Here is a 22,124-nt window from a genome sequence, read left to right as displayed (position 1 = left end):
CGACATTTCTGAGTTCTCCGCCAGCCCGCCGAGAATCAACAGCCGTACCGGCCGCCGACAATCAACAGCCGTACCGCCCACCGACAGCGCGAGGAAACGACCTCTCGTCATCACACGAGCCTCAAGAAACCGGGTCAAAGTTAAAGGACGGAGGAAAACACATTCTACCTGTGTCCTCATGCGATTCAAGTAAGAGGTTTACGTCTGGGCAGAGATAGAATATTATAGCGTGTTATTCTTGTGTTTCAAGGTTTTTGCTTGTACAGTTTACGGATCGCCATGTCCGCTCATTATTAATACTCAGGGTATTAATTATCACGAATTTGTTTTGCTGTATTGTGGTCCAACCAGATTGGACTGTTGTGCATTTTCGCCATCGCGGGTGAGACAGCAACTGAGTTCATCTATTAAAGAGTCAAATAACAAGGGACTTTTATGAGCCCCGCTCGTAAAACCGCGTCTCTGAGTGATGAACGCGGCTGCTTTATCTCCAGCTATCGCGAAATCAGCTTTCGGGCTGTCACTGAATAATCTCTCTCTCTCTCTCTCTCTCTCTCACTAACCACACTGACACACACACACCTTATGTGTTATAGGATTATTTTATTTCCATATCTAATCATATCACTGTTTAGTTTGTAGTTGTAAGTCGGAAGTTTATTGACTGCATTGTATTAATTATTAATTTATATTACTGCATAAATAAACTTCGTTTATATTACAAAGAGAAGTGTTTTGGTTTGTTTTGCATACGCCTGTGTCATGCTGACGGGATGTCAGTGCTCGGATTCAAACCTTCATTCATTGTTTTTTTCCCCGAAAATCGATATTCTTCGGATGTCGATTTTCCTAAGAAAACAATCTAATATTGAGACTGTTTTAATATTCGGTTATTAGTCCCTGATTTCAGGGTGGTGCCCCGTCAATGTTAATCCTTATTAATATTCTATAGATTTTTGATAATTGATAATTATCTTTGATTGAATTAGAATGATCAATAAGCTAGTGTTAATTTTAATGTTTCATCGATGTTAACAATTGATAAGTGTTGATTTTAAAGGATTAAAAAAAAAAGCTAACATTGATTCTCATCAATGTTCTATTGATTTTAATAATTAATAATTATCTTTGATAATTATTAATTATTGCTAATAACCAAACTTGCTCCTAAACGTAGCACACTACATTTACTGGAGTCCTATATGAGGTTTTAATGAGTTAGATCCAATTAATTTAAATATTGATTAATAACTACAGAAATAATTATTAATTATTTCTGATAGTAACCCTGATCTAAACAACCAGTAAAGCCCTACACTCCAAACATATGTCATTATGGCCAAACAGTTCAATTTTTGTTTCATCAGACCAGAGGACACTTCTCCAAAAAGTAAGATCTTTGTCCCCATGTGCACTTACAAACTGTAGTCTGGCTTTTTTATGGCAGTTTTGGAGCAGTGGCTTCTTCATTGCTGAGCATCCTTTCATGTTATACCAATATAGGACTTATTTTACTGTGGATATAGATACTTGTCTACCTGTTTCCTCCAGCATCTTCACAAGGTCCTTTGCTGTTGTTCTGGGATTGATTTGCACTTTTCGCACCAAACTACGTTCATCTCTAGGAGACAGAATGTCCCATCGTGTTTATACTTGCATACTATTGTTTGTACAGATGAACGTGGTACCTTCAGGCATTTGGAAATTGCTCCCAAGGATGAACCAGACTTGAGTTTTTTTTTTCTGAGGTCTTGGCTGATTTCTTTTGATTTTCCAAAGACGTTAAGCAAAGAGGCACTGAGTTTGAAGGTAGGCCTTAAAATACATCCACAGGTACACCTCCAACTGACTCCAATTAGCCAGTTAGCCCATCAGAAGCTTATTGGCTAACTGCCTAAAGGCTTGATATCATTTTCTGGAATTTTCCAAGCTGCTTAAAGGCAGAGTTAACTTAGTGTATGTAAACTTCTGACCCACTGGAATTGTGGTATAGTCAATTAAAAGTGAAACAATCTGTCTGTAAACAATTGTTGGAAAAACTACTTGTGTTATTCTCAAAGTAGATGTCCTAAACGACTTGCCAAAACTATAGTTTGCTAATATGAAATCTGTGGAGTGGTTAAAAAATTAGTTTTAATTACTTCAACCTAAGTGTATGTAAACTTCTGACTTCAACTGTATATATACATAATTTGAGTATTTCTGTAACTGCTGATCTCCTGGGATTCTCACGCACAACATTCTCTAGAATTTACTCCGAATAGTGCCAAAAACAAAAAAACATCCAGTGAGCAGCAGTTTTGTGGACGGAAATGCCTTGTTGATGAGAGAGGTCAACAGAGAATGGCCAGACTGGTTTAAACTGACAAAGTCTACAGTAACTCAGATAACCGCTCTGTACAATTGTGGTGAGAATAGCATCTCACAATGCTATTCTGAGATGGGGGTTGGTGCTGTTTTGGCAGCACGAGGGGGACCTACACAATATTAGGCAGGTGGTTTTAATGTTGTGGCTGATCGGTGTATATATTTATTAGTGCTGTCAGTCAATGAAAAAATGAATCATAATTTTTTGTAGTTAATCGCCATTAATCACAGATTTTGAAAGTGCTGAAATTTGACACTATATATATATATATATATATATATATATATATATATATATATATATATATACTTCTTTTCTTGTCAAAATTAATTTATTTACATCTTAGGAAAGAAAACAAAACATTATGTAAGAATATAATGCTTTATTAACATTTTCCAAACAAAGCCTTGCACAATATAAAGAGGATTTCAAAGATAATTGAAAGGACAAGTTCCCACATAGGTTGCATATTCATTGCAACGGGCATTAAATCTCTTAAAGTCTCATCCTCTACAATATTAATCTGCCGGTAGACTGTGGCTCTCCGCTTTGCTACAGCAGTCGTGATGCTGCATTCATGATTCGCGTCAGAGCGTCAACATAGGCGCCCCTTTGAACTCACCAGGAAAAGTGTTTGCAGACAAAAAAGTCTTGATGAGTTTTGGTGAAAGTTAAGATTTGGCGTGCTTCTGTGTTAATTAAATGCGCCTTACAGTAGGGTGAAAATACTTGACTTGTTTTGTACATCAAATAGCGCTAAGAGCTCCTTTCTTCATCAGTTTATCACTGACAGTGAAGCTCTGTCAGAGATTCTTTTATTTTCTGAGATAACAACCACTGTGGCTCTATCAATGGTCAATTAGCGTGTTACGTCAGTACTGCCCATAGAATGTCTGTGGGACCGCCGTGTTATGCTATTTTATACTAAGCTTTTCCTACGTCCTGTGATGCTTAGCGAGAAATATGGGCGTTACTTACGTTATCAAGTTAACACAGCTATTGTTATGATGTACGTCCATTCATTCTTTGTTGCTGTGTTGGGATTTTGAGGAGAGCATGTATGATTTCATATGGACATACATCAATCACTATACCAGTGCATTACTGAATGTTAATAAACTGCAAAAATGTCATAAAGACATAGAAAGCGTGAACAAAACTGGCGCACTGTTTTTCCCAGATGCAGTTGAGATTTAACCTAAGCACAAACGTATTGAGCAGAATTATTGGTTATGTTTAGTGGAGAACCTGTGTTAGTTCAGCTTCAGATGTGTGTACTTGTCACCCTGCATGCTGATATCAGACAGACACACTGAGGAAGAGCCATGAAGTTCATATCCTTGGGTATGTAATCACTTTGTCAAGTTACAATCTGACTGTTATTTCCTTTTAAATCCACATGTAAGTTTAAACATATGTTTGGCGGGTGATTAACTGGTGAGAGGTGGTGCTTTGCTGCCATCTGGGACGCAGCAGGACAGCGTTTTAAACCTCAAATGCAATGTGGTTTTTGACTACCTCTGTATGTGTCACAAAACATTTTGCAACCCATTTACAACTATATTTAGCACTGACCATTTGCGATCGGATCGTCCGAAACTCGTGTAATTACCAGCTGTAAACAGGGTCTAAAATGATTGCAGCCAGAGCTAGGGAATGCTATAGAACATCCCACAGTGGAGTTCAAAGTCCCACCTACATTCATTTCCCCAGGAAAAAAGTGGATAGGCTGACCTTGGTAGAAGGGCTCTGGCGCTGTTGTGTGTGTGTGTGTGTGTGTGTGTGTGTGTGTATGTGTGTGTGTGGTGTGTGCGTCAGTGTAATGACTCCGGGCGGACACATTACAAAGGATCCGCCATTCACAATAGTGTTTATGCTGACGGTAAATGCGTTAATCATGATTAAGAAAAATTTACTCACTAAACCCAGATGGGACTTTGAGTACTTTGCAGCCTTTGTAAGTCAGAATTTAATTACCACAGAAGCACTTCATCTTAACTGTCCCTTAAAAGCTAAACACGATAAATGGCACTGATTAGGGACAACTGTGGTAGGCAAGCTTGTTTTACTTCTCCCAATTCTTCCAGACATTCGAAGCGGCAGCTTATGATGACGATTTGGAAGAAGTATCAATACGTGCTCAGTGCAGTGCTAAAAGCAGAACAAGATGTTGACCTACCATATAAGGGGCAGTGGTGGCTCAGCGGTTGAGGCTCTGGGTTACTGATCAGAAGGTTGGGGGTTCAAGCCCCAGCACTGCCAAGATGCCACTGTTGGGCCCTTGAGCAAGGCCCTTGACCCTATCTGCTCCAGGGGCACTGTATCATGGCTGACCCTGCACTCTGACCCCAGCTTAGCTGGGATATGGGCAAAAAAAAAAAGAATTTCACTGTATATGTGCAAATGTATAATGTGTGAAAAATAAATATAATAAAAGAATTATTAAAATTATTAATACTACCTTACTATTTCTGCCATACATAGATATGGCAGAAGCAGTAACAGTAGTGGTTAGAATGCCATTCTGAACTCTGCAGCACCTCTCATGTGGAGTTCATATGCAAAGTGGATAGCCACAGCCTGTCAGGCAGTTAATATTGTGGAGGATGAGGTTTAAGGAATTTAATGGTCTATGGGGACTACATATTTAAATTAGTCAACCTCCCACTTAGACTTTGGGAAACATTTAATATTACTTGAATTGGTGCTATTTTAATGTATTCTGTCTTTATGCTGTGGGAGGCTTTGCTTGGAAAATGTTGTAAGTTTTATTGTTACATATTGTTTTGTTTTTTTCTCCTAAAAAGGTAATAAATGCATGTTGACAGGAAAAGAAGTATATTTAGTCAAATTTCAGCTTTTTCTAAATCTGTGATTTATCACGATTAAATATTTTAATCGACTGAAAGCACTAATAGTTATGCTATTTTTTATATACAGTTTCAAGAAAAAGTATGTGATCCCTTTGTAATTAGATGGTTTTCAGCATTAATTGATCATAAAATGTGATCTCATCTTCATCAAAGACACAAATATAAACAAACACAATATGCTTAAGCTAACAACACGCAAACAATTATAATCTTTCATGTCTTTAGGGAACACATCCCATTAAAAATTCACAGTGCTTTGGAAAAAGTATGTGAACCCTTGGATTTAATAACTGGTCAATCCTCCTTTGGCAGCAATAACCTCAACCAAGCGTTTCCGGTAGCTGCACATTAGACCTGCACAATGTTCAGAAGCAATTTTGGACCATTCTTCCTTAAAGAACTGCTTCAGCTCAGCCATATTCTTAGGATGTCTGGTGTGAAAGGCTCTCTTCAGATCATTCCACAGCATCTTTATTGGGTTCAGGTCTAGGCTCTGACTGGGCCACTCCAAAAGGTGGATTTTCTTTTTTGAAGCCATTCTGTAGTGGATTTATTTTAATGTTTAGGGTCAATGTCCTGCTACTTTACCCAACTTCTACTGAGCTTCAGCTGGCGCACAGCCACCCTGACAGTATCCTGTAGGATATTTTGAGAAAATCGGGAATTAATTTTTTCCTCGATGATGGCAAGCGGTCCAGGCCCCGAAGCAGCAAAGCAGGCCCAAATCATGATGCTCCCTCCACCGTACTTCACCGTTGGGATGATGTTTTCATGTTGGTTTGCGGTGCCCTTTTTACACCATACTTAGTGCTGTGTGTTCTTCCCAAACAATTCAACCTTAGTTTCATCAGTCCACAAAACATTTTCCCAGTAGCGTTTTGGAGGGTCAAGGTGGTCTTTGGCAAAATTTAGGCACACAGCAATGTTTTTGTTGGAAAGCAGCTGTTTCCTTTGTGGTGTCCTGCCATGGACACTATGACAGTTTAATATTTTCCGTATAGTAGACTCATGAACAGATGTTAACCAGTTCCAATTATTCCTAACAATTTTTAGCTGTCACTCTTTTTTACCTCATTGAGCATTCTGCGGTGTGCCCTTTGAGTCATCTTGGCTGGATGGCCACTTCTAGGGAGAGTAGCCACAGTATTAAATCATCTCCATTTATAGACAGTTTATGGACAGATGAATATCTAAGCTCTTCGAGATAACTTTGTATGTCAGCAGATGCTGTTGTGAATAGCAAATACAAAATGTTTGAGTGCTTTTTGTAAGTCAAAGTAGCTCTAACCCATACCTCCAATCTCGTTTCATTAATTGGATGCCAACTCCTGACTCTAATTAGCTTTTGTTGACGTTTTTAGACTTTTTAGTCTTTATACTTTTTCCATCCAACACTGTGAATGTTTGAATGATGTATTTAATATGTACAAGAACAATACAATAATATGCTTGTTATTAGTTAAAACAGATTGTGTTTGTTCATTTTGTTTTCTTAACCAGATTTTAAGACAAATTTATATATAAATGAAGGTAATTCCAAAGGGGTCACATACATTTTCTTGCCACTGTACTATACAGTATAATAGTATACTATTTATACTAAGCAATTACATTTATTTTATTAAAAGGTTTACATCTTTTTTCAAAATACTCTTTTTATTATTGCTTTTTTAAGTTACCATCACTGTAGTACATTTTAAATACTAAATCCAGCCAAACTTGAAAATCAGGGGGCTTCTTTTTTTCTGCCTTTTCTGCATTTTATTTCTTTAAGTGCATTGATCTTTAAGTCTCATGATTCTAAACAAATGTAGAGCATCATTGTTTATAGTTGCAGGACATAAACCCAAGACTGTATTTTGTGGTCTTTATCTAATTTACAAACTGATTTTTAGGTAAAAACACTTTTATGGCAAATTATTTAGTGTTGGGGTTTATACAGATGATATTCTCTGTTGGTTAAATGTTTCAACCTCTTGAATATTCAAACTATTAACTCCATGTTAATGAAACAACCTTTAAAATAACACAGGAAATCATAATGTTCGTACCTTTCATGAAACCGATTATGCTGCTGTCCATCTTTGATCTTTGTAAGGTCAAAATAGTATAATTAATTGCTCATAAAGAGCATTGCTGTACAGCCAAAAACGTTTGAGGAGTAGTACTTTCCCCTCTCACAAATACGACTGAGGTATCTGGTAAGTACCACAGAATGCCCCCTCCTCCTCTGCGTCAGCTCAAGTGAAACAGCATTTAGAAAGATCCATGAACTGCTTCAAGTACAACACATATGTGGTTCATGTATCAGCTTTTGTTTCAATTCAGTTTTACTGATGCATTCGACATACAGACTACATACAGTGGCCCCTGAATGAATTTGGACACTAAAGCTGCACTTCAAATGTCTGAATCTCATTGCAGTACATAACAAAATATCAGACCAAGTAGCATCTGCAAACAGAAGATGCTAGACCTTTTTTCAGCGCTAACTTCACTTTTCTTTTGCAAAGAACTGGTGTCAAGGTGATTGTTTTGTGGATGTATTAAGTCTGTTCTCCTCAAGTTCACATGAGTGTCCTAGCAGTGTAACCATTATAAACATGTTCCACAGACTTCATTTTGAACGGTATATCTATTGTTTTGTCAAAGACACTTGGTTTGATAATTTATCTAATACAAAGAAATACATATATATTTTTTGTTATGTGTCAAATATATATATATATATATATATATATATATATATATATATTTGTAGATTGTAGGTCTAATTGTAGATACATTTCCAAAGAGAACAGCTCTTTGTTTACATCTCTGTTATATGTACACATTTTGCAGATGTTAAAGATCATGTTGCTACAGAGAAATCTATAGAAAACAAAAATACAGCAGTATTGTCATTTTTATTGGTGCTACCCATTTGTTTTCTTAAGTGTTAAGAACTTGTGTATGTTTCGTCAGTATTCCCAGCTGTAAAACCAAAGGCAGGAAACCTCATCGTCCTGGGTGAGACTTCAGGGTGTGTTTAAGACTGTTTTACACACCACTTTATTATCAGCTAGGCGTTCTGCTCAAGAGAGAAAATACTGCTTTTGAAAGTCGTTTTGACATTAATTCAAATTGCAGGCAAGTCCATTTTTTGAGATTCATCACTGCTGAGGCACTACATAATTCTGTACAATGAACAATTTGGTTACAAATACAATCTTGTATTCCATCTTTTGCTTTTTTCAAATTTTTCTAAGCAAAATCAATTGTGAGTTAAAATAAATGATCAATTTTGACGTCTAAAAACCCACTCTGGTCATATAATTTGTGGAGGTTTATAATCCACAAATCAGCTTGAGTAGCTATAGCATCAGATATGACATTATTCATTTCATTTTAATCTGTGTCTTTATGGAACCATATATCATATGTAGGTGTGCATGATATATTGGTGATTAAATCAGTGTAGGCCAGTATAACCATTAACGTCTGAACTGGCTGATATTAGAAGCAGGTAATATCATCAGGGCTTATTTACATTCAAATGTTTCAATATCATAAAGCATGAAAAATTCTAGATCGGAGCTTTATTGAAAGAACAGTTTCTTAAAAAATGGTATACATTTATAGTATCAGTCATCATTTCAGTTAAAAAAACATAATAAAATTAGTTTCTGCTTTCGGTATTTGCCAGAATTTATATTCTGGCGCATCCTTAATCATATGTTATACATTACATCTTCTAAAAAATGAGCACCTACTTTTGCCATCTTGTACAAATTAAATGTAGTTAATTTATTCTCACTGTCACACTATCACTTCTATCTATACCCAACATTTCATATTATTGTAAACATTACACAGATATCAATACTTAGACAAAAGTGTAATTTCTTAACATCATAACTCCTTACAACTGTCTGTGTATCAGGCAGGGGTTGTCAAATTTGCACATTTGGGAACTATAGTCTTTTCTTTTGAAGATGGAAGCCCTCTACCTTTGGGTAAAGGGGTTTTGAGCCTGTCTCAGGATAACCACAGCCCACCCCCATCAGTGTGGAGTGACCACCTCCTACATAGTGCTAGCGGTGGCTATAGTAAGACTTGCCTACACACACTCACACACGTATGCATGCAAGTGCTTATATTGTGCTGCCCTGTAATCATGGAGCTCTTCATAGGGCTGGGTCACGTGATTCACCCACCAAACCACAAGTACTTCATCTTATATTCAGAGGAGACTGCAGGCGCAGCATTTACTCTGATTGGCCACAGCTACTGTTTTTTCTTTGTCATTTGAGAGCAAGTTTGGGGGCTGAGCCGAAGGTGGACTCATAAAAGACTGTCAAAAGCAAAGTTTCCACATTGCAATGTCAGTGAAGACAGAAGGTTTGATGCTCAGCCATTTGTGGACAACATTAAGACACTGGTTTTGTGTTAATGTGATATGGAAAATTTGGAAAATCTGTTTAAACCTGGAGATACTACATGAACTTTCAAAGAACTTAGAGTAACCGATTTTTCCTTCTAATCAGCAGTACTCTGGTCGAATCTAGAAATAATAGTTTTGACTGATATTTTCTAGAGATATTCCCACTTTTCTATTTCATAGATTATCAGTTCTTTAATATCGGGTCTACCAATAAATGCCAACTGTAGGTGTTTGCAGGTAAATTAACTTAAACATTTCTATTTAATCGATTATAGGTTCTTTAATATTGGGTCTGCCTACTGTATAAATGCCAACTGGTGGTGTTTGCTGGTAAATTAGCGTAACATTTTAATGTGTTGCTTGTATGAGTTATTCTTTTAAAATACCAGCTGGCTTTAACATTACAGAAATGTACCATTTTAAGCTCTCTCTCTCTCTCTCTCTCTCTCTCTCTCTCTCTCTCTCTCTCTCTATATATATATATATAATTATTAAAATATGAATAACCCATGTTTTCATGGTTAAAGTATCATAATTAGTTAGTTATCACTGTGTCGAAAAGCAGAAATTAAACAATTAAAAATCGGTTCTGCAGATCGCCTATCCTATTGCATACTTAAACACAAAAGTAAGAGTTACGATGCTGGTTGAAATTAAAAAAAAAAAAAAAATATATATATATATATATATATATATATATATATATATATATATATATATATATATATATATATATATATATATATATATATATATATTGATCGAGCTCTAAGCACAACAATCAAATGCTGTCCAGGAAGGTCACCATTCTCCAGGTTTAGTTCAAACCCTGATCAAACACAGGGGAGCAGAGAAGGCATCATATTCAAAACACTGAATTTAAAATATACGGCGAACTGCAGGTCAGGCACCTCTTTTCAACTTTAAGGGCTCTATTTTCGTAAGTGCGCAAAGCGCAGCGCTATTGGTCTTATTGGTCTTATCCAATTGGTCTTATCCAGTTTTCGTGAGAGTGCTAATTCTAGGCAAAATTTTCTTGCCAATGCAAGTGGGCATGGGTAGGAGTGTTTGCGCTAACTGTTTGTGTATGCTGCGCAGACTGTGGGTGTATTGTATGGTAATGAAGTGGCGCAAAGCGCAATTTGCTATTTTCCTGAGAAATAGGTCATTGCACTAAGACGTTTCAATATCACGTCTGTTTTCAGCACAAAGTCCAAATTCAGTTGGAAGAACTTAAAGATAGTAAAATGTTTGGAATTGGTCTGATTTTTTTTTTACCACTTTGTTATTTTGATTATAGTTTTGTTTTGTTTAAAGTGTAATTTGAATTTATAAATATTTTTGGTTAAATTTTTTCGTGTTTCAATAAATTAATTAAAATTTTCAAAAAATCTAAATCGACCGGTGGAAGTGAAGTGTGTGCCGATGCAATCACTGTTAAAACTAGCCATGATTTGTGTGTCAGTAGATGACAATGATTAATAATATTTACATTCTCTATAATTTAACGGAGCCTACATCCATATCCTGAACCACATTTTCCATGCGTATAAAAGGAGTATGTCCCATTTAACAAGGATGCAGTTAATTCACAAAATAATGTAAGTCCATATTTCTGTTCTTCTAATTCATTGCATACAGTCCGTTTACACTACCAACTTCTTATGAATGTGCTGTCTTTGGTTTATATCTCTGGTGCTTGACAGGGAATGGACTATATACAGTAATAAGACGCAGAAGGTGCCGGAGAAGAACCTCAGAATTAAATTAGCGCCTTGCCCGCGTAACCCACTTGCGCCTAAACTTAAAACACGCTTGCACGAAAATACCAAAACTTCATGCCATGCCCAGTGACTTTGCACTTATGACTTAAAATAGGCTTAAATTGTGATTAAAATAGGGACCTAAGTGTTCCTTGTGGTTAAATTGTACTTATTACATGGCTCTCTGGAATACTCAATTCTGACTGGTGAATGGTGCCATTTAGCAGTGTGAAATGTCTGAGTAACATCCTGGGATTAAGTCATATCAAACCGGTTATCTTGGTATTACAAGTCATCTTCTCATATCACTCTGCAATCTCTACAAGTAAGCTTGAAATAAATTAAACTTATATAAATTTTCATGTCCTTATTTATTTATTTGGCAAGTAGTCTTATAATAATGTGGATAATGAACAGTTAGACACGAATTTTCGCAAAATAAATACCACCAAAACTCTGATGCAACCTGGAGGTGCAATCTGCTGTTTAGCTATTTCTTTCTCCTCACATAATAGCATAATTTCAATGGAAATCAATATTTAATCTCCATTTATTTATTTATTTGGCAAGTAGTCTTGTAATACGCTGGACAATGAGCAGTGAAATGGGCAGTAAAATGGTCAATTTTGCAAAATAAACACCAACAGAACTCTGATGCAAACTGTAGGTGGAACTAAGCTGTTCAGCGATTTCTTTCATCTCCCATAATAACATAATTTCAGTGCAAATCAATATTTCTTGTCAATTTATTGATTTGGTTAGTAACTGTGTAACAAGCTGGATAGTGGACAGTCAGTCGGTTGTTATCGCAAACAATCTTCAGGGTGATACATTTGCATCTGGGTCCTGATCACCCTGTCGGGTTTATTTTTGCAATAACAACCGTCTGTACATTATCCCTTACTTGTTTACACAAAACTTAAGTTTATTATTTTCTAGGTTGTTGTTACTACATCAAATATTCAGGTATGGGACAATGCCCATGTTTCCGGATGAAGTCTGTCTGGGAATGTATTCATACTACTCATTTACATACCTAAAGAACGGACTTTTGAAATGGCCAAGAAGTACATTCTTCATCAAACGAATTCGTACACACCTTCGGCCTTCAGGATTATCAGTAGTTGAAAATTACAGGCAGATACTGTATATATGTGCAGGGTTGGAGCTAAACTCCCTTCCAGGACCAGATTTAAATAGCCCTGTCATAATCACTCGAACCCTGACCGTCAGGTTTTATGTGTGATAAATTTGTGATCTCCATGTTGAGCAAACTTAGAGTTGGACTTCAGATTTCATTTTCACCTTACATACAGTAGATTAATTAATGACTCATTCTTAGGCTCAAAGAGCAAATGCGAGGTTAATGCAATGAATTGTTTAAACAGTCTTATCTAACTGTCAGTGGGTCAATGTCTGAATTTCTGACTCATTGTCTGACCCGCAGGAGATTCCCCTCTCAGAGATCTTACAGGTGGAGGTTGCACACAATGTCAGTAGTCTAGCGCTGGAGGGCAATCCGCATTGCTTTGAGATCATCACTGCCACCATGGTTTATTACGTGGGAGAGAATACTGGCGGCCCCCACTTACACATCCACAACCCTTCAATGGCTGCCAGTGGCGTGGGGCTGGAGGTCGCCCAGGGCTGGGAGAGGGCCATCCGTCAGGCCCTGATGCCCGTTCCAGTAACACCACAGCCCAGCGTCGGCGCCACTGTGGGACAAAGTAAGGATCACAGTAAGTAGCAGGAATGAACTCTGGATTTCAGAACTCGTTAAAGACTTGTGAAGTGAAATAGGTCATCATCTGGAGTCTTTGACATATAAATTGATGGTTTACTCAAATAATGGTTCCTGCATTTGCAGTTTGGAGATTCCACCAGCAGGTGGTAATAAAGTTCATGTCCAAACTATGAAAATATAGTGGAACATGAAGTCCCTGACAATCACTGAAATTTTTGTTGAACTTTCTAGAGGTTATGGTTTATTTTTCTATTATTACTATGTTTATATTTACAGTTGTATTTATGATCTAATTTGTATTATTATTTTTTCATCTGTTGTCGTAAAGTGATTTTTAAGTCACTGCAAAAGAGACCGGAAGAAGTTGGAGAGGGTTAAATGTTTGGATTTTATGGGAGGTTATTTTGATTATATTTTCTTTCCATTTAAAGTGTCATTTGAATTTAGAAATATTTTTGACTACATTTTTTTGTGTTTCAATAAATTATTTTAATTTTTAAAGCAAAATCGACTGGTAGAAGTGAAGTACACGAAAAAATCCACAGCCTAACCTGGAAGGCTAATACAATCACTCTTAATATTAGCCTTGATCGGTATGTCACTTGATCAATATGATTAATAATACTTACATTATCTATAATTTAACGGAGCCTACATTCAAATCCTGACAAGAACCACATTTTCCATGTGTATAAAAGGAACTGACATTCAGTAAGGCACAAATGCACAAATGAACGCAAGTCTATATTCTTCTAATTCATTGCATACAGCCCATTTACACTTTCTTATGAATGTGCCATCTTTGTTTATATTGCTGGTGCTTGACAGGAATTAGACTATATAATAGGATGCAGATGGTGCACTAACAGGAGAAAAACCTCAGAATTAAATTGCACTTGACCCAGCCCATCAGCACTTTGTGCAACAATTTCGCCAAACCCACTTGTGCCTAGACTTAGCGCATGCTTGCACAAAAATTCCAAAACTTCATGGCCATGTCCATTGACTTTGCATGTATGACTTTGGTCCTATATGTCTTACCAATATTATCTGTAGTGTTAAATATTGAAAAGAACCAAGGGGCTTGTATGAAAATGCCTCTAATTCTAAGGAGGAGTGACTCTCCAGCAGATTTGTAGCACTATTCTGGTGTTTGAGAGTAAACTGCTCAGTCTTTAATATCCTGATGCACCTCTATTTAATTGTGTTGAGAGACACAGAAGATTAAATAATGGGTTTGACAGGTCTGGACTAATAAAAGCTGTTTAGTTATGAAACAAACACTTTGCATTTAAATGATAGTTGAATGACATACTTAGTTTAGATGCACCTGTAGACAAGGGTAACCAGGGCAAATTCAACCCCCAAAAATACACAGAAATGTGTTCCTTCAGAGATTGCCTGTCCTTTTTTTTGTGTATACCTTTTGGTCACCCTTCATTGTCTATTTATTTTACAATTAATCACACACTGAAAAATTTAAAAACGAAGGCTGTCCAATTTATTAAATCATATTATCTGTGATCTACACAACAAAATTGTTTTTATATACTAAACTTGTTTTCTTTGCTTTCGATTAATGTGATTCTCTAAAATGTGCACTCTACTAGATTACATTATGTTGGGAATATGGGCAAGAGGATTTAAAGTTCCCAGCATGCTTTCATGGGACTTGATGCAAAGAGTAAAAATGTTTATATTTACTGTTATTTTATTTATTTTTGAGCAAGATGATAAAAGGTGGTGATTTAGTGTTTAATGTTGTTATTTTGGGATTTAGAACAGATTCTGTTACGCTGGGTTACCATTGTGGTGAAGAGTGGAGCTTTTGCTTAGGTTTAGGACAGGTACACAAATGGCATGTTGTATGTTGCTTTACTCAAGAAGCAATTACTACTTAGCATTTAACATGTTAATGTATGCTATTGCTTGCTAAAAGTTAGCTAACTAGCATAACCTTACAACATGAACCAGTAATGAGACACAAAAGTGAGGAAATGAAGGTTCCCTATCTGTCACTCACTCAACGTTGTGTTGATGTAATGACACTAGGGGTCACTCTTGGAGCCCGATACACCTCTGGTCTTCGATAAAAGGCCAGTGAAAATTGGCGAGTGGTATTTGCATGCCACTCCCCCGAACATATGGGTATAAAAGGAGCTGGTAGCAACCACTCATTCAGATTTTCTCTTTGGAACTGAACAGTCATGCTCACTGAGCTGAATTCCCACGACTGTTCATTCACCTCTGCTGGATCTGACGGGGCATTTCAGTGGCTTCTCCCTCCTCTGCACTGGTGCACTGAAGAGAATACCCCTGGGCGCTTCGGCAGAAATAAAAGAGTATATTTCTCTAAAAGAGAATATATCTCTAAAAGAGCGACACACACGGAACGTCTTTTTAAAGACGCGTCTTTTTAAAGATGCCTTTCCTTTGTGTGTTACTCCTGGTTGCGCTCATTATCTCTCGCCTTCTGACGGTCACGATCACTGTCTTTTGTGTCTGGGCACTGCTCACACGGAGACAGCATTCGTGGATGGGTCATGTACTCATTGCGAGAACATGTCAATGGCAACAATGTGGTCGCGGCTTACCTTCGTAAGAAAGCAAGCCACCCCAGAGGCTCCCCGCCTCGGTCCATCTACCCACGGGTATGAGGCCAGCGCGGCTAGCACTGGGGGCGATTTGGGGACCCCAATGGGACCACCTCTGCTGGGTATACCCCCCACGGACCTCCCATTCCCCAGCATGCTCATCTTCCCCAATCGGGCTTCTGGATGAGTCCGCCGGCTCATCTCACGGTGAGTTCGACCTCTTATTCGGAGCCCGCGAAAGTGATGAGCTCTCGAGCGCAGCAACAGAGAGCGGGCTCGTCCAGTCGGACGCGGAAGCCTCAGCTGGGCACCTCCCTTGGGGTGCGGTCCCCCAGTCACAGGCTGACACAGAGATGACGACATGCTTTCCCGGGCAGCCGCGAGCGTCGGGCTAGAGTGGAACCCTCCGATCTCCCCTGAACCCTCGCAGCTTGATGATTGGTTCCTGGGCTCACGGCGCCGCTCAAAGCCACGCCCTGCCCCCATTCCTTTCTTCCTGGAAGTGCATGAAGAGCTGACAAGGTCGTGGGAGGCACTTTTTACTGCCCGGTCCCGATCTTTCAGCTTCCCCGCTCTCACTACCCTTGATGGTGGGGCGGCCAAGGGCTATTCGGCAATCCCCCCCGGTGGATAAAGGCACTTGCGGTGCACCTATGCCCGCAGAGCACCACCACCTGGCGCGGGCACCCAAAGCTCCCATCCAAGGCCTGTAGGTTTACGTTGTCTCTGACGGCCAAGGCATACGGTGCCGCTGGACAAGCCGCCTCCGCCCTGCACGCCATGGCTCTCCTGCAAGTCCACCAAGGCACTAAAGTAACTGCACGAGGGTAGTTCCACCCCGGGATTGATGCAGGAGCTGTGCTCGGTGACCGACCTCACTCTCCGGGCGACGAAGGTCACCTTGGTGGTCCAGGAGTGCCACCTTTGGCTCAACCTGGTCGAGATGGGAGAGGCCAACAAAGCACGGTTCCTTGCTGCCCCCATTTCCCAAGTTGGCCAGTCCGGCGGCACCGAGGACTTTGCCCAGCTGTTCTCAGCAGTAAAGCAGCAGACGGAGGTTATCCGGCACATCCTGCCCCGGCACGGCTCAAGATCCCGCACCCCATCTGCTCGTCACCAAGGGCGTCCCCCTGCGGTGACTGCACCAGCTCCGCTGCAGCCCGCCCCTGCGGCCCGGCCCCGGCGTGGAGCTCACTGCTGGAAGCAGACGCCAACCGTCTCGTGGCCACCAAGAACCCGCAAAAGGCTTCGAAGTGCCCCTGAGATGGGCGACACAGGGACGCTGAAACCCGCTGCTCTGGAGCTGGTAAGCAGACCACTCCACCCCCCGGGCCGGGAGGAGAATCTTTTGTTACCTTTGCATTTAATTGCGCTGCATGCCCAAGTGGCTGCAGTACCCAAGAGTTCAACAAGAGTGGTCTCCTTGTTCCCTGGGTCACATATCCGGTGTGCACGGCCATCATCACGACCACCGTCCACCACTCTATTTGGCAGGTTTGGCGCTCCAGCGGCGGTCTCCCCGCCCCTGAGCGCCCAGCTGTGGCACAAATCCACCCCCGATGTGACAGTCTCCACAGGTCACGAGGACAGGCCTCTTCCTCCCCCGTCCCAGGCTGTTCCAGGGGTGGTCACAAGGAGCCAGGTAAGTGCTTCGATGTCCCTGAACTTAGCACGGCCACGACACGGTGTGGCACCTCAGGCTCTGCCCCGCCGCAAGGCCCCACCCGCCGGTACATCTGATGAGATTGTCCCTCCGGCCGAGATGAAGAAGGGGTTTTACAGCCCCTACTTCATTGTACCGAAAAAAAGGCGGTGGGTTGCGGCCAATCTTGGACCTGTGAGTACTGAACCAGGCTTTACACAGACTCCCGGCCTAGATGCTGATGCAAAGACGCACTCTAGCGAGCGTCCGGCATCAAGATTGGTTCGCGGCGGTAGACCTGAAGGACGCGTACTTCCACGTCTCGATTCTACCTCGACACACACCCTTCCTGTGGTTTGCATTCGAGGGTCGGGCGTATCAGTACAAGGTTTTCCCTTTCGGTCTGTCCTTGTTCCCTCACGTCTTCACAAAGGTCGCAGAGGCAGCCCTTGCCCCGCTAAAGGAAGTGGGCATTCACATCCTCAACTATCCCAACAGTTGGCTAATCCTAGCTCACTCTCGGGATGTGTTGTGTGCACACAGAGACCTGGTGCTCTTGCACCTCAGCCGACTAGGGCTTTGGGTCAACTGGGAAAAGCGCAAGCTCCTCCCGGTTCAGAGCATCTATTTTCTCGGTTTGGAGTTGGACTCAGTCTCGTTGATGGCGCGCCTCATGAACGAGTGTGCACAGTCGGTGCTGACCTGTTTGAAGGCGTTCAAACAGAAAACAGCGGTTCCACTGAAATTTTTTCAGAGGCTCCTGGGGCATATGGCATCCTCAGCTGTGGCCACTCTGCTCGGGTTGATGCATATGAGACCGCTTCAGCACTGGCTTCAGACTTGAGTCCCGAGATGGGCATGGCACCGTGGGACACATCGCATGGTCATCACGCCGGTCTGTCACCGCCTCTTCAGCCCTTGGACCGACCTCACGTTTCTACGGGCAGGCGTTCCCCTAGAGCAGGTCTCCAGGCGCGTCGTGGTCACGACAGACGCCTCCAAGACGGGCTGGGGTGCCGTTTGCAATGGGCACGCAGCCGCTGCATTGTGGACGGGCCCATGGCTGCGTTGGCACATCAACTGCCTCGAGTTGCTGGCAATTCTGCTCATCCTGCGGAGGTTCAAATCAAATCAAATCAAATCACTTTTATTGTCACACAGCCATATACACAAGTGCAATGTTGTGTGAAATTCTTGGATGCAGTTCTGATCAACATAGCAGTCGTGACAGTGATGAGACATATACCAATTTACAATAACATCAAATTAACACAACACAATTTAAAGTCTAATATACACATATTACACACAACACAATATACAAATAATAACATACACTGTACAGTATACAATACACACAATATAGATTCACATTATTCAATTAAAAAAGTATATATAGAATGTACAGTAGGTTGTATTGTACTGTATTGACATTCAGGCTGTCGATTGATAGTAAGTTGTTAAGAGAGAATATAATATAATAATAATATAATTTATGACAGTCCGGTGTGAGATATAAGAGTAATAAAGTGCAATGCTGATGTATTTTGATCGTGGGAGATCAAGAGTTCAAAAGTCTGATTGCTTGGGGGAAGAAGCTATCATGAAGTCGGTTGGTGCGGGTCCTGATGCTGTGATGGTAGCAGTGAGAACAGCCCATGGCTCGGGTGGCTGGAGTCTCTGATGATCCTCCGTGCTTTTTTCACACACCGCCTGGTATATATGTCCTAGAGGGAGGGAAGCTCACCTCCAATGATGTGTCTGGCAGTTCGCACCACCCTTTGCAGTGCTTTGTGGTTGTGGGCTGTGCTATTGCCGTACCAGGCGGAGATGCAGCCAGTCAGGATGCTCTCTACAGTGCAGGTGTAGAACCGTGTGAGGATGTGGTGGTTCATTCCAAACTTCCTCAGCCATCTCAGGAAGAAGAGGCGCTGATGAGCCTTCTTCACAACGACTTCAGTGTGGATGGACCATGTGAGTTCCTCAGTGATGTGGACACCCAGGAACTTGAAGCTGCTGACTCTCTCCACTGGTGCTCCATTGATGGTGTTGGGACTGTGTTCTCTGTCTTTTCTTCTTAAGTCCACCACAAGCTCCTTTGTCTTACTGACGTTGAGGGAGAGGTTGTGCTCCTGACACCAGTGTGTCAGAGTGTGCACCTCCTCTTTGTAGGCTGTTTCATCATTGTCAGTGATCAGACCTACCACCATCGTGTCATCAGCAAACTTAATGATGTCATTGGAGCTGTTGTTGCCACACAGTCATGTGTGTACAAGGAATACAAGAGTGGGCTGAGAACACAGCCCTGTGGGGCTCCAGTGTTGAGGGTCAGTGATGAGGAGATGTTGTTGCCTATTCTAACCACCTGGCGTCTGCTTGACAGGAAGTCCAGGATCCAGCTGCACAGCGAGCTGTTTAAGCCCAGAGCCCAGAGTTTCTCATCAAGCTTGGAGGGCACTATGGTGTTGAATGCTGAGCTGTAGACTACATACAACATTCTCACATAAGTGTTCTTTTTTTCCAGGTGGGAGAGAGCAGTGTGTATTGTAGATGCAATGGCATCATCAGTGGAGCGGTTGTTGCGGTAAGCAAACTGCAATGGGTCTAGAGAGAGAGGCAGCACAGAGCAGATGTAATCTCTGATTAGTCTCTCAAAGCATTTGCTGATGATGGGGGTCAGAGTAACATGATGCCAGTCATTTAAGCAAGTGATTTTTGATTGCTTTGGAACAGGCACAATGGTGGATGTTTTAAAGCATGTGGGGACTACAGACAAAGAGAGAGAAAGGTTGGAAATGTCCGTAAAAACACCAGCCAGCTGGTTCTCGCACGCTTTGATGACGCGGCCCGGAATGCCGTCTGGACCCGCGGCTTTGCGGATATTCACCCGTCAGAAGGATCGGGTTACATCTGCTACAGAGGCGGAGAGTGAACTAATCTCTGTAGCTTCAGCCGCGAGAGCTCTCACTGCGAGGGTGGTGTTGTTTCCCTCAAAACAAGCATAAAAAGTATTTAGCTCATCCGGGAGAGAGGCAGCAGTGTTCATGGCGGAGTTTTTATTCCCTTTAAAGTCCGTGATGATGTTAATTCCCTGCCACATGCTTCTAGAGTTGGTGGTGTTAAACTGTCCTTCAATCTTGTTCCTGTACTGGTGTTTTGCTGTTCTAACTGGCTTGTTTATGCTTCTCCGCATTTCCGGAATTAAAAGCGGAGGTCCGCACATTAAGTGCCGCGCGAACAACGCTATTAATCCATGGCTTCTGGTTCAGATAGATCCGTATTGTTCTGGTCGGAACGACGTCCTCTACGCACTTTCTGATGAAACACATTACGCTATCAGCGTAAAGCTCGATGTCGTCATCAGAGGCGGACCGGAACATCTCCCAATCTGTGTGATCAAAACAGTCTTGTAGCATAGAGTCTGATTGGTCTGACAAGCACTGGATCATTCTGAGGGCGGGTGCTTCCTGTTTCAGTTTCTGCCTGTAAGCGGGCAGAAGCAGAATGGAAGAGTGGTCCGATTTTCCGGCCGTTGATCCAGGGCAAGCAGTTAGTTCGGACAGACAACATGGCAACGGTAGCATATGTCAACCGCCAAGGCGGTCTGCACTCTCGTTGTAGGTCACGTCTCCTCCTCTGGAGTCAGCAGCACCTCAAGTCGCTGCGAGCCACTCACATCCCGGGCGACCTCAACACTGCAGCGGATGCGCTGTCACGGCAGGTTACCCTCAGGGGAGAGTGGAGACTCCACCTTCAGGTATCCTCCCACTGCCCGCTCTGGTACGCCCTGACCGAGGCATCTCTCGGTATAGATGCGCTGGCACACAGCTGGCCCCCTGGACTGCGCAAATATGCATTTCCCCCAGTGAGCCTACTTGCACAGACACTGTGCAAGGTCAGGGAGGATGAGGAGCAGGTCATCCTGGTAGCACCCTACTGGCCCACCCAGACGTGGTTCTCGGACCACACGCTCTCCGCAACAGCCCCAACAGGGATGGGGCACCATCTGGCACCCACGACCAGACCGCTGGAATCTCCATGTCTGGCCCCTGGATGGGACATGGATGACCTAAGCGGTCTACCACCCGTGAAGACCCCAGAGATGCGCAGTCGGATTGGTGCTTTCCTTCCTGCAGGAGAGGTTGGAAGGGCAGCTGTCCCTTTCCACCTTGAAGGTGTACGTAGCCGCTATAGCAGCACACCACGACACAGTGCACGGTAAGTCCTTAGGGAAGCACAACCTAATCATCAGGTTCCTGAGATGCACCAGGAGGCTGAACCCCTCCAGACTGCGCCTCGTTCCCTCATGGGACCTCTCTGTAGTTCTTCAGGGTCTGAAGTCCAGGGCCCTGGCCAGGGGTGCCTCTCTAACAGACATTTGCAGAGCAGCGGGCTGGGCAACACCCAACACCTTTGCAAGGTTCTACAACCTCCGGGTGGAACCGGTTTCATCCCGGGTAGTGGCACGCAATACAAGCGGATAAGCCCGGGATAGCCGGCCGGGTGTATTGCTTGCACATAGCGTCTTGTTCCCTCCATCAGGGAACGGAGGTTACGCAAGTAACCATGACGATGTTAGGGACACATATAAAATCAATTTGAGGCTACTTAATTGGGTCATTTAAAAATAACTTTATTCCATTATGTTGAAATTATGTGAAAAAAATTCCTGACAGAATAAATGAGCTAAACCAAAGAAAAAATATGTTGATGCAAC

General features: G+C 41.8%; 1 protein-coding gene across 4 annotated transcripts in view; it reads left to right on the top strand.

Annotated features, from left to right (window-relative positions):
• LOC127454901 (serine/threonine-protein kinase D3-like) overlaps positions 1-22,124 on the top strand; it is a 201,390-nt gene that overhangs the window by 164,858 nt on the left and 14,408 nt on the right. For all 4 annotated transcript variants that reach the window (XM_051722418.1, XM_051722419.1, XM_051722420.1 and 1 more), the window contains exon 11: positions 12,875-13,166. In XM_051722418.1, the coding sequence (XP_051578378.1) occupies positions 12,875-13,166 (292 nt within the window). The remainder of the gene's footprint in view (positions 1-12,874; positions 13,167-22,124) is intronic.

The sequence above is a fragment of the Myxocyprinus asiaticus genome, chromosome 17, assembly GCF_019703515.2.
Source record: "Myxocyprinus asiaticus isolate MX2 ecotype Aquarium Trade chromosome 17, UBuf_Myxa_2, whole genome shotgun sequence".
Taxonomy (NCBI): Eukaryota; Metazoa; Chordata; class Actinopteri; order Cypriniformes; family Catostomidae; genus Myxocyprinus; species Myxocyprinus asiaticus.
The sequence above is the reverse complement of the archived record's forward strand: the minus strand, read 5'-3'. Positions and strand labels throughout refer to the sequence as shown.